The sequence below is a fragment of the Salvelinus alpinus genome, chromosome 7 (genome assembly GCF_045679555.1).
Source record: "Salvelinus alpinus chromosome 7, SLU_Salpinus.1, whole genome shotgun sequence".
NCBI lineage: Eukaryota > Metazoa > Chordata > Actinopteri > Salmoniformes > Salmonidae > Salvelinus > Salvelinus alpinus.
The window spans coordinates 79,075,457-79,088,379 of record NC_092092.1 but is presented as its reverse complement, the minus strand read 5'-3'; the positions used below and the strand labels follow the sequence as shown (position 1 = coordinate 79,088,379).

Here is a 12,923-nt window from a genome sequence, read left to right as displayed (position 1 = left end):
ATCATCAATGCCAGTTTCTATAAGGTCTTTCAACAGAAAGGGTCTTTATCATCAACGCCAGTTTCTATAAGGTCTTTCAACAGAAAGGGTCTTTATCATCAACGCCAGTTTCTATAAGGTCTTTCAACAGAAAGGGTCTTTATCATCAACGCCAGTTTCTATAAGGTCTTTCAACAGAAAGGGTCTTTATCATCAACGCCAGTTTCTATAAGGTCTTTCAACAGAAAGGGTCTTTATCATCAACGCCAGTTTCTATAAGGTCTTTCAACAGAAAGGGTCTTTATCATCAATGTCAGTTTCTATAAGGTCTTTCAACAGAAAGATAATAGTTTAATAGACATTTACTTCTCTTCTACTTTTGTCCAGGGAACTGAAACATGGCATTCCGATAACCGACGAGAACGATAACCGGTTAGGAGAGTCAACGACCGCCGCTAAGCAGGCTATCTCCCAGGTGGTGGTGTCTAGAATCCTCATGGCCTCTCCTGGAATGGGTACGTATTACGTAATAGGCTTTAGGACCAATCTGGCAACCCATGCGATCTGTGACTCCAACCGGGCAACTCCATATGATACACTGGAAATGATAAAAGCTTGAAATCCACCATGTTATCAGGTGAAGGATAATGTTTGTATAGGTTGATTATGATGTATGAATAAACATTTATAAAAGATTAACATTTTATTTCACTATTTTGTTTTTCAGCTATCCCTCCATTTTTAATGAACACCTTGGAAAAGAAAGCCTTCCTGAAGGTATTATTCACATCATTTAGCATTTTGTTTGTTCACGTATGATCACATATTGCATATTTACCTACTTTCTCATATCTGTGATGGCAGTCAGCCTTACCTTCTCGTATCTGTGATGGCAGTCAGCCTTACCTTCTCGTATCTGTGATGGCAGTCAGCCTTACCTTCTCGTATCTGTGATGGCAGTCAGCCTTACCTTCTCGTATCTGTGATGGCAGTCAGCCTTACCTTCTCGTATCTGTGATGGCAGTCAGCCTTACCTTCTCGTATCTGTGATGGCAGTCAGCCTTACCTTCTCGTATCTGTGATGGCAGTCAGCCATACTTTCTCATATGTGATGGCAGTCAGCCTTACCTTCTCGTATCTGTGATGGCAGTCAGCCTTACCTTCTCGTATCTGTGATGGCAGTCAGCCTTACCTTCTCGTATCTGTGATGGCAGTCAGCCTTACCTTCTCGTATCTGTGATGGCAGTCAGCCTTACCTTCTCATATCTGTGATGGCAGTCAGCCTTACCTTCTCGTATCTGTGATGGCAGTCAGCCTTACCTTCTCGTATCTGTGATGGCAGTCAGCCTTACTTTCTCGTATCTGTGATGGCAGTCAGCCTTACCTTCTCGTATCTGTGATGGCAGTCAGCCTTACCTTCTCATATCTGTGATGGCAGTCAGCCTTACCTTCTCATATCTGTGATGGCAGTCAGCCTTACCTTCTCGTATCTGTGATGGCAGTCAGCCTTACCTTCTCGTATCTGTGATGGCAGTCAGCCTTACCTTCTCATATCTGTGATGGCAGTCAGCCTTACCTTCTCGTATCTGTGATGGCAGTCAGCCTTACCTTCTCATATCTGTGATGGCAGTCAGCCTTTTGATAAGTGGCTATACTAGAGACAGTGTACAGTTAGGGAAAAAGTATTTGATCCCCTGCTGATTTTGTACGTTTGCCCACTGACAAAGAAATGATCAGTCTATAATTTTAATGGTAGGTTTATTTGAACAGTGAGAGACAGAATAACAACAAAAAAATCCAGAAAACGCATGTCAAAAATGTTATAAATTGATTTGCATTTTAATGAGGGAAATACGTATTTGACCCCTCTGCAAAACATGACTTAGTACTTGGTGGCAAAACCCTTGTTGGCAATCACAGAGGTCAGACGTTTCTTGTAGTTGGCCACCAGCTTTGCACACATCTCAGGATGGATTTTGTCCCACTCTCTTTGCAGATCTTCTCCAAGTCGTTAAGGTTTCGAGGCTGACGTTTGGCAACTCTAACCTTCAGCTCCCTTCACAGATTTTCTATGGGATTAAGGTCTGGAGACTTGCTAGGCCACTCCAGGACCTTAATGTGCTTCTTCTTGAGCCACTCCTTTGTTGCCTTGGCCGTGTGTTTTGGGCCATTGTCATGCTGGAATACCCATCCACGACCCATTTTCAATGCCCTGGCTGAGGGAAGGAGGTTCTCACCCAAGATTTGATGGTACATGGCCCCGTCCATCGTCCCTTTGATGCGGTGAAGTTGTCCTGTCCCCGTAGCAGAAAAACACCCCCAAAGCATAATGTTTCCACCTCCATGTTTGACGGTGGGGATGGTGTTCTTGGGGTCATAGGCAGCATTTCTCCTCCTCCAAACAGGGTGAGTTGAGTTGATGCCAGAGGGCTCCATTTTGGTCTCATCTGACCACAACACTGTCACCCAGTTGTCCTCTGAATCATTCAGATGTTTATTGGCAAACTTCAGACGGGCATGTATATGTGATTTCTTGAGCAGGGGGACCTTGCGGGCGCTGCAGGTTTTCAGTCCTTCACGGCGTAGTGTATTACCAATAGTTTTTTTGGTGACTATGGTCCCAGCTGCCTTGAGATCATTGACAAGATCCTCCCGTGTAGTTCTGGGCTGATTCCTCACCGTTCTCATGATCATTGCAACTCCACGAGGTGAGATCTTGCATGGAGCCCCAGGCCGAGGGAGATTGACAGTTCTTTTGTGTTTCTTCCATTTGCGAATAATCACACCAACTGTTGTCACCTTCTCACCAAGCTGCTTGGCGATGGTCTTGTAGCCCATTCCAGCCTTGTGTAGGTCTACAATCTTGTCCCTGACATCCTTGGAGAGCTCTTTGGTCTTGGCCATGGTGGAGAGTTTGGAATCTGATTGATTGATTGCTTCTGTGGACAGGTGTCTTTTATACAGGTAACAAACTGAGATTAGGAGCACTCCCTTTAAGAGTGTGCTCCTAATCTCAGCTCGTTACCTGTATAAAAGACACCGGGGAGCCAGAAATCTTTCTGATTGAGAGGGCGTCAAATACTTATTTCCCTCATTAAAATGCAAATACATTTATAACATTTTTGACATGCGTTTTTCTGGATATTTTTGTTGTTATTCTGTCTCTCACTGTTCAAATAAACCTACCATTAAAATGATAGACTGATCATTTCTTTGTCAGTGGGCAAACGTACAAAATCAGCAGGGGATCAAATACTTTTTTCCCTCACTGTATATATAATGGCCTGTCGCTGTGTTGTGTGAGCCTTCGAGTCCCTCCGTAGCAGTCTTCTAGACACGGTCAGCAGGCTAAATCCAAACGCTCTATTTCCTCATCCTGATTCAAACTAACTGGATAGGTAGAAACAAAATGGTGCCTACTAAGCTATAGCCTTCAGGCATATTGCCTATAGCACTCCAGCCCTTTCAGTGATCAGTGAGTGTGAGGAAATAGGACAGAACAGAGGAAGCTATTTCAGAGAAGTGGAATGTAATCCCTTTGTTTGTCTCATTGTTTTCTGGTCTTTTCAGAAGTTCCCGTGGATGAGTGCACCTATTCAAGTGGTCTTGGTGGGATTCTGGTAAGTGGCCAGCAATGGACTGTTGATAAACCGCCATTTGGGCTGTTGATAAACCGCCATTTGGACTGTTGATAAACCGCCTTTTGGGCTGTTGATAAACCGCCATTTGGGCTGTTGATAAACCGCCATTTGGGCTGTTGATAAACCGCCATTTGGGCTGTTGATAAACCGCCATTTGGGCTGTTGATAAACCGCCATTTGGGCTGTTGATAAACCGCCATTTGGGCTGTTGATAAACAAACGCTGTGAAGCAACCGTGACATAACTATCAAGTAAACATAAGTACAGTGTCGTTTAGATATCACAACAGCTGTTTTAAAGCAACATTGTGTCTTGGAAAGGGTCAGGAATTATAGCTATGGTATCTAATCTACTGTCTAGCTCTATATAGTAGATGTGTTGCTGACCCTTATGTGTGCTTGTCTTTCAGCCTGGTGTTCGCCACTCCACTGTGCTGTGCACTGTTCCCCCAGAAGAGGTGAGTGAACCATCATTGCTAGCTGTGTTGATCAGCTGTGTTGATCAGGAATGGTGCATAACTTTGTATTGTCTCCCCATCTCTCTTTTTCTCTCTGGCCATCGCTCGCTCTCTCTCTCATCTCTCTTGTCCCTCTCTCTCTCCTCCAGCTCTATGTCAGTAAGCCGATTGGAGCCAGAGCTTCAGGAGAAGATCCGGGTGAGCCACCCCGGTGTGGAGAGGGTCTACTTCAATAAAGGACTATGAGTGTCCAGCCCAACAGTAGCCTTCCTCAGAGCAGCTCTACTGGCAGACACCACAACCCTCCTCATTCTGTGTGCCAAAGTTCACTTCTGCTTCTCATCCTCTCCTCTTTTCTCTCCTCTGCTCCTCAGACAGAATCCCTTGATTCTCTCCCCTCTCTGTCTCCCTCCGCCTGCTCTCTCGTTCCATCTCCCCTCTCCGTCTCCTCTCCCTCCTTCCCTCTTCTCTTTCCCTCTCTCTTTCTTCTCTCTCCCTCTTCTGTCTCCCTCTCTCTTTCTTCTCTCTCCCTCTTTCTTCTGTCTCTGTCTCTCTTTCTTCTGTCTCCTCTGTCTCCCCCTCTTCTCTCTGCTCTCTCCCTCTCTCTCCCCCTCCTCCCCTCTGTCTCCCTCAGTCTTTTTGAGATGTTTGCCTTGTCACTGTTATGTTATGAAAGATATTGTGGAGCTGTGATGATGGTGGTTTATAGTGGGTCTGTGTACAGTAAGAGGAGAGGCTTCTAAGATAGATATTTGTTTGTTTTTCTATTCCCACAGTTTTTTTGTCAGATTTTTTTTTTTGGGGGGGGCGATTGTATTTAGCTGCCAGAACATTTTCATATTAAAAACAGTTGTTTGTGTTCAGTGGAGAACCAGGTAAAATAACAGGGTCTGTATTCCTGTATTAGTAACTATAGCAGTAATCAGTATTAGTCACTCTTAATCTAACTATAATGCCTACTCCAATATTCAGTTCAAGTATTTGCCAAATCTCAACAATACACAACCTCTAGTAATATATTAGTGTCATTTCAGAGGATAACAATATGACGTCCAGTTCATTTGAACGAATTCATATTTTGCCAAATGAGTGAACTTCGCCAGGTCTGCGTCCCAAATGGCATCCGATTCCCATAAATCCTCTGGCCAAAAGTAGTGCACTATGTAGGGAATAATAGGGTGCCAAAAGTAGTGCACTATGTAGGGAATAATAGGGTGCCAAAAGTAGTGCACTATGTAGGGAATAATAGGGTGCAAAAAGTAGTGCACTATGTAGGGAATAATAGGGTGCCGTTTGGGATGGTGTCTATTGGTTCCATGACGAGGGTTTACTCCCTCTAACAATGTGAGATCTTATATTGGTTTACAATGGCCATTGTTCCGTATATTACTGGTGCTTTTGAGGCAATATCTTCATATAATTGATGTTCATTCCAGACTATTTACTCTGCTTCCCAAACCATGCATGAACAAACCACTCCTCATCAGTGTGATAGTACGGCATATGGCTGGTTACAGGTGCGTTTCAGACCCGAGTCAACTAGTCTGTATAGTCACTTCAGGGCTACATTCGGGGTGGCATCCACAGCAGCTGTGTTTTAAAAAACGATGACAAAATCTTATGTTCAACAGATACTGTCTACAGTTTGATATGTGAGGGAGGGGGGGCAAATCGCTTTGTTAAAGAGCAAAACCTTGCGGCTCTGAATGCAACCCGGTCACGAGGCTCCCACAGACCTTGCTGAACGATGTGCCAAAGAGCTGATGAAATGTTTTATGGTGATACTCTGCTGTCTCAGGCTAGCTAGACCATCTCTCAGGCTAGGTAGACCATCTCTCAGGCTAGCTAGACCATCTCTCAGGCTAGCTAGACCATCTCTCAGGCTAGATACAAGCACAGCATGTCTTGTGCATATTTGTCAATCCCTCATTTAAAAAATCTATATGACAGTGACATTTTAAGGAATAGTGAATGATGTGATCTGCTGGAAGATTCACTCAAATGATGTTAAACTCTGGACTACAGACACATCAGTGTAGCAAAACCCTACTGGTGGCGGTACCGTCAGACAAAACCAACTCTGGATAATAGCAGTACCTTTAAAAAATTAAAAAATAAAGTGATGTATACACAGAAACAATAGAGAAATTGATAGTTTCAATGCCGTTTATTCCAGAGTTTGTCCGAAAATAAAATAGAAGTATATAATTTTTTGAAAAAATGTTTTAAATAATTATTGTGAACATTCCGTTTGGTTGATAAAAGTATCGTCCTTGGTTCATCGCATTATGTGGTTTTTGTAAGGTGTTTTTAAATGTTTTAAGTATGGAAAAATATATATCTACAGTATTGACTTAATATGGTTCTATATATATATAAGTCTTTTCAAAGAGAATCCTGCTATAGAAGTTCTTTCAGATAGTAGGAAGCGATGGATGTTTCTGTGTATTTCAGTAGTTGAACGTATCATCGGCAGATCTAGGCCGTGATTCAACCTAAGCCGTGTTATAGAGCCAGTGGCATTGGACTGACAATGCACCTTTTTTAGGTATATAAAAAAAAAAAAGCAATTTCTCTGACGTTCCACCGAGATCACATTAAAACACTGCACACGTTGGCTCAAGTGTAAAGGACGTTAAAGTGTGCTGCTCTATAACACGCCTCGGATTGAATCACGGTCTCACCATCTGTTGTTCATTGCTTGGTGTTTCTCATATGTAAAACATTGAATGCTATGTTTGGGAAAATACAACATGGAAAAAGCACAATATTGTGCTTGATGGTTGATCTGAGCTACTGCACATTTCTAATTCTCAGTATTTCAAACTTAAAGTCCTATACATTTATTTAAGCACATTCATTAATCAAATAGATGAATGTAACTTTAAAAAGCAACAATTAGCGAGAGATAAGCACAATGGATTCTAATAGCTGAATATTTTTCAACCACGCGTGTCTCTTCACCTTAGTCTTTAACTTGACGTATTAAACCTCAAGAACAAACCTTAATTATTACAAAATACAATTATTAGACTGAAGGCCATTTATTGTTATTTACCTATCTGCCAAATCAATCTGCTTTAATGTCAATCTAGCCAAAGTGATACAAATCCACTGGAAGGAATAAGTCATGACAGTTTACTGTAATATAAATTAAATGGGGATTTTTAAGAAAGGGTATTATGAAATACTGTTAATAGTAGTTCATTGTTGTTTTTTTTGCGATAAATTTGGGATGTTGTAATGTCTAGACAAAACTGGATGAAATAAAACAAATTAAATCTCAAAAGAGTTGTACTGTGTTTTTTATTAGTAAAACTAAGATAATTGGTCGCGTACAGATTTGCAGATTTTATCGCAGAAACATAAGCATTTTGCTATCTCCAACACTTCGCTACTGTGGTCTATTTATTGCCTTACCTCCTCACGCCCTTTGCACACACTGTATATAGACTCTATTTGTTCTATTGTGTTATTGACTGTACTCTTGTTAATTCCATGTGTAACTCTGTGAGGTTGTTTGTGTCGCACTGCTTTGCTTTATCTTGGCCAGGTCGCAGTTGTAAATGAGAACTTATTCTCAACTAGCCTACCTGGTTAAATAAAGGTGAAATATAATAAATAAAAACAGTGCAGTAATATCTAGCAACACAACAATACGTCATCCATACGTTAATATCTAGCAACACAACAATACGTCATCCATACGTTAATATCTAGCAACACAACAATACGTCATCCATACGTTAATATCTAGCAACACAACAATACGTCATCCATACGTTAATATCTAGCAACACATCATCCATACGCTAATATCTAGCAACACAATAACAATACATCATCCATACGTTAATATCTAGCAACACAACAATACGTCATCCATACGTTAATATCTAGCAACACAATAACAATACATCATCCATACGTTAATATCTAGCAACACATCATCCATACGCTAATATCTAGCAACACAATAACAATACATCATCCATACGTTAATATCTAGCAACACAACAATACGTCATCCATACGTTAATATCTAGCAACACAATAACAATACATCATCCACACGTTAATATCTAGCAACACAATAACAATACATCATCCACACGTTAATATCTAGCAACACAATAACAATACATCATCCATACGTTAATATCTAGCAACACATCATCCATACGCTAATATCTAGCAACACAATAACAATACATCATTCATACGTTAATATCTAGCAACACAATAACAATACATCATCCACACGTTAATATCTAGCAACACAATAACAATACATCATCCATACGTTAATATCTAGCAACACATCATCCATACGCTAATATCTAGCAACACAATAACAATACATCATCCATACGTTAATATCTAGCAACACAACAATACGTCATCCATACGTTAATATCTAGCAACACAATAACAATACATCATCCATACGTTAATATCTAGCAACACAATAACAATACATCATCCATACGTTAATATCTAGCAACACAATAACAATACATCATCCATACGTTAATATCTAGCAACACATCATCCATACGCTAATATCTAGCAACACAATAACAATACATCATCCATACGTTAATATCTAGCAACACAACAATACGTCATCCATACGTTAATATCTAGCAACACAATAACAATACATCATCCATACGTTAATATCTAGCAACACAATAACAATACATCATCCATACGTTAATATCTAGCAACACAATAACAATACATCATCCATACGTTAATATCTAGCAACACATCATCCATACGACAATATCTAGCAACACAATAACAATACATCATCCACACGTTAATATCTAGCAACACAATAACAATATATCATTCATACATTAATATCTAGCAACACATCATCCATACGTTAATATCTAGCAACACAATAACAATACATCATCCATACGTTAATATCTAGCAACACAATAACAATACATCATCCGCACGTTAATATCTAGCAACACATCATCCATACGTTAATATCTAGCAACACAATAACAATACATCATCCATACGTTAATATCTAGCAACACAATAATACATCATCCACACGTTAATATCTAGCAACACAATAACATCATCCACACGTTAATATCTAGCAACACAATAACAATACATCATCCACACGTTAATATCTAGCAACACAATAACAATACATCATTCATACGTTAATATCTAGCAACACATCATCCATACGTTAATATCTAGCAACACAATAACAATACATCATCCATACGTTAATATCTAGCAACACAATAACAATACATAATCCGCACGTTAATATCTAGCAACACATCATCCATACGTTAATATCTAGCAACACAATAACAATACATCATTCATACGTTAATATCTAGGAACACAATAACAATACATCATCCATACGTCAATATCTAGGAACAAAATAACAATACATCATCCATACGTTAATATCTAGCAACACAATAACAATACATCATCCGCACGTTAATATCTAGCAACACATCATCCATACGTTAATATCTAGCAACACAATAACAATACATCATTCATACGTTAATATCTAGGAACACAATAACAATACATCATCCATACGTCAATATCTAGGAACACAATAACAATACATCATCCATACGTTAATATCTAGCAACACAATAACAATACATCATCCATACGTTAATATCTAGCAACACAATAACAATACATCATCCATACGTTAATATCTAGCAACACAATAACAATACATCATCCATTCGTTAATCTAGCAACACAACAATACACACAGAGTACAACAAATAAAATAAACATGAAATGAAGAAATATCTTTATAAATGGTGTGCATAGACAGTATAAGGATAAGGACTGTTCTTTCGCACGACACAACGGGGAGTGCCTGGACATAGCCCTTAGCCGTGGTATATTGGCCTTATACCACGAACCCCCGAGGTGCCGTATTGCTATTATAAACTGGTTACCAACGTAATTAGAACATTAAAAATACATGTTTTGTCGTATACCACGGCTGTTAGCCAATCAGCATTTAGGGCTCGAACCACCCAGTTTATAATACACCGAGTGTAGAAAACCTTAAAAGCACCTTCCTAATATTGAGTTGCACCCCCCCCCTCTGACGTCAGAACTAGCCTCAATCCGTTGGGGCATGAACTCTACAATGTGTCAAGCGTTCCACAGGGATGCTGGCCCATGTTGACTCCAATGCTGTGTCAAGTTGGCTGAATGTCCTTTGAGTGGTGGACCATTCCTGATACACACAGGAAACTGTTGAGCGTGAAAAACCCAGCAGCGTTTCAGTTCTTGGCACAAACCGGTGCACCTGGCACCTGCTACCATACTACGTTCAAAGGCACTTCAATCTTTTGTCTTGCCAATTCACCCTCTGAATGGCAGACATACACAATCCGTGTCTCAATTGTCGCAAGGCTTAAAAATCCTTCTTCAACCTGTCTCCTCCCCTTCATCTACATTGATTGAAGTGGATTTAACAAGTGACATCAATAAGGGATCATAGCTTTCCCCTGGATTCACCTGGTTAGTCTGTCATGGAAAGAACAGGTGTTCATAATATTTTGTACAATCAGTGTACATATGAAGTGGGTAAAACAGTACGTAAACATTATTAAAGTAACCAGTGTTCAATGTCTCTAAGGTGCAGGGTTGAGTACCGGGTGGTAGCCGGCTAGTAACAGTGCCTAAGGTTCAGGGCAGGGTACTGTGTGAAGGCCGGCTAGTGGGGACTGTTTAACAGTCTAATGGCCTGGAGATAGAAGCTGTTTATCAGTCTCTCGGTCCCAGCTTTGATGCACCTGTACTGTCTCCTCCTTCTGGATGATAGCGGGGTGAACAGGTCGTGTCTCGGGTGACTGAGGTCCTTGATTATCTTCTGGATGGTAGCAGGGTGAACAGGCTGTGGCTCGGGTGGCCTAGGTCCTTGATTATCTTCTAGATGGTAGCAGGGTGAACAGGCCGTGGCTCGGGTGGCTGAGGTCCTTGATGATCTTCTGGATGGTAGCAGGGTGAACAGGCCGTGGCTCGGGTGGCTGAGGTCCTTGATGATCTTCTGGATGGTAGCAGGGTGAACAGGCCGTGGCTCGGGTGGCTGAGGTCCTTGATGATCTTCTGGATGAAAGCAGGGTGAACAGATCGGGACTCGGGTGGCTGCGGTCCTTGATGATCTTCTTGGCCTTCCTGTGACACTGGGTGCTGTAGATGTCCTGCAGGACTAGAGCCTTACTAGCTTTTCCCCTGGTCAGATCACATGGTTTATTCCATCTCCATGTAACAAAATAATCAAATATGAAATAGTCTATAAATATAACATTTTCCTCAGCTTTAATCGTTGCTCTCATTCAAACCCAGACAGGCAGAACCACTGCTTGCCTACAGCCATCTACTGGTCAAGGTTGGACACAGCAGAGGCCTTTTTCCACCACAGTGAATTTTACTACAATAAGAATGTTTTAACCATTTAAAAAGCTAATCAACTGGGTGTGACGTGACAAAATGATCCTGTGTTTCTCAACTAAAAATAATAAAACAGAAAACCAATGTCAAAGCAGTTTATTCCAAGAAGAATTATACAACTTATATAAATACAATCACTAATGGCTTCCATACACAACCCTCTCTCCCGGATGGCTTCCCTCACACAACCCTCTCCCGGATGGCTTCCACACACAACCCTCTCCCGGATGGCTTCCCTCACACAACCCTCTCCCGGGTGGCTTCCCTCACACAACCCTCTCCCGGGTGGCTTCCCTCACACAACCCTCTCCCGGGTGGCTTCCCTCACACAACCCTCTCCCGGGTGGCTTCCCTCACACAACCCTCTCCCGGGTGGCTTCCCTCACACAACCCTCTCCCGGGTGGCTTCCCTCACACAACCCTCTCCCGGATGGCTTCCCTCACACAACCCTCTCCCGGATGGCTTCCCTCACACAACCCTCTCCCGGATGGCTTCCCTCACACAACCCTCTCCCGGATGGCTTCCCTCACACAACCCTCTCCCGGATGGCTTCCCTCACACAACCCTCTCCCGGATGGCTTCCCTCACACAACCCTCTCCCGGATGGCTTCCCTCACACAACCCTCTCCCGGATGGCTTCCCTCACACAACCCTCTCCCGGATGGCTTCCCTCACACAACCCTCTCCCGGATGGCTTCCCTCACACAACCCTCTCCCGGATGGCTTCCCTCACACAACCCTCTCCCGGATGGCTTCCCTCACACAACCCTCTCCCGGATGGCTTCCCTCACACAACCCTCTCCCGGATGGCTTCCCTCACACAACCCTCTCCCGGATGGCTTCCCTCACACAACCCTCTCCCGGATGGCTTCCCTCACACAACCCTCTCCCGGATGGCTTCCCTCACACAACCCTCTCCCGGATGGCTTCCTCACACAACCCCCTCCCGGATGGCTAGATGTACAGTGGGGAGAACAAGTATTTGATACACTGCCGATTTTGCCGATTTTCCTACTTACAAAGCATGTAGAGGTCTGTAATTTTTATCATAGGTACACTTCAACTGTGAGAGACGGAATCTAAAACAAAAATCCCGAAAATCACATTGTATGATTTTTAAGTAATTAATTCGCATTTTATTGCATGACATAAGTATTTGATACATCAGAAAAGCAGAACTTAATATTTGGTACAGAATCCTTTGTTTGCAATTACAGAGATCATACGTTTCCTGTAGTTCTTGACCAGGTTTGCACACACTGCAGCAGGGATTTTGGCCCACTCCTCCATACAGACCTTCTCCAGATCCTTCAGGTTTCGGGGCTGTCGCTGGGCAATACGGACTTTCAGCTCCCTC

At 42.0% G+C, this 12,923-nt stretch overlaps 1 protein-coding gene across 6 annotated transcripts in view; it reads left to right on the top strand.

Annotated features, from left to right (window-relative positions):
* The window catches only part of LOC139581724 (sideroflexin-1), a 52,935-nt gene extending 45,569 nt beyond the window's left edge, over positions 1-7,366 (top strand). For 4 of the 6 annotated variants that reach the window (XM_071411788.1, XM_071411790.1, XM_071411787.1 and 1 more), the window contains 5 exons: positions 367-494; positions 707-756; positions 3,550-3,599; positions 4,030-4,077; positions 4,227-7,366. In XM_071411788.1, coding sequence (XP_071267889.1) covers positions 367-494; positions 707-756; positions 3,550-3,599; positions 4,030-4,077; positions 4,227-4,323 — 373 coding nt within the window. In that variant the 3' untranslated portion in view covers positions 4,324-7,366. The remainder of the gene's footprint in view (positions 1-366; positions 495-706; positions 757-3,549; positions 3,600-4,029; positions 4,078-4,226) is intronic. The other 2 variants (XR_011676274.1, XR_011676275.1) reach the window with 2 other exon arrangements.
* The last annotated feature ends 5,557 nt before the right edge of the window (positions 7,367-12,923 follow it).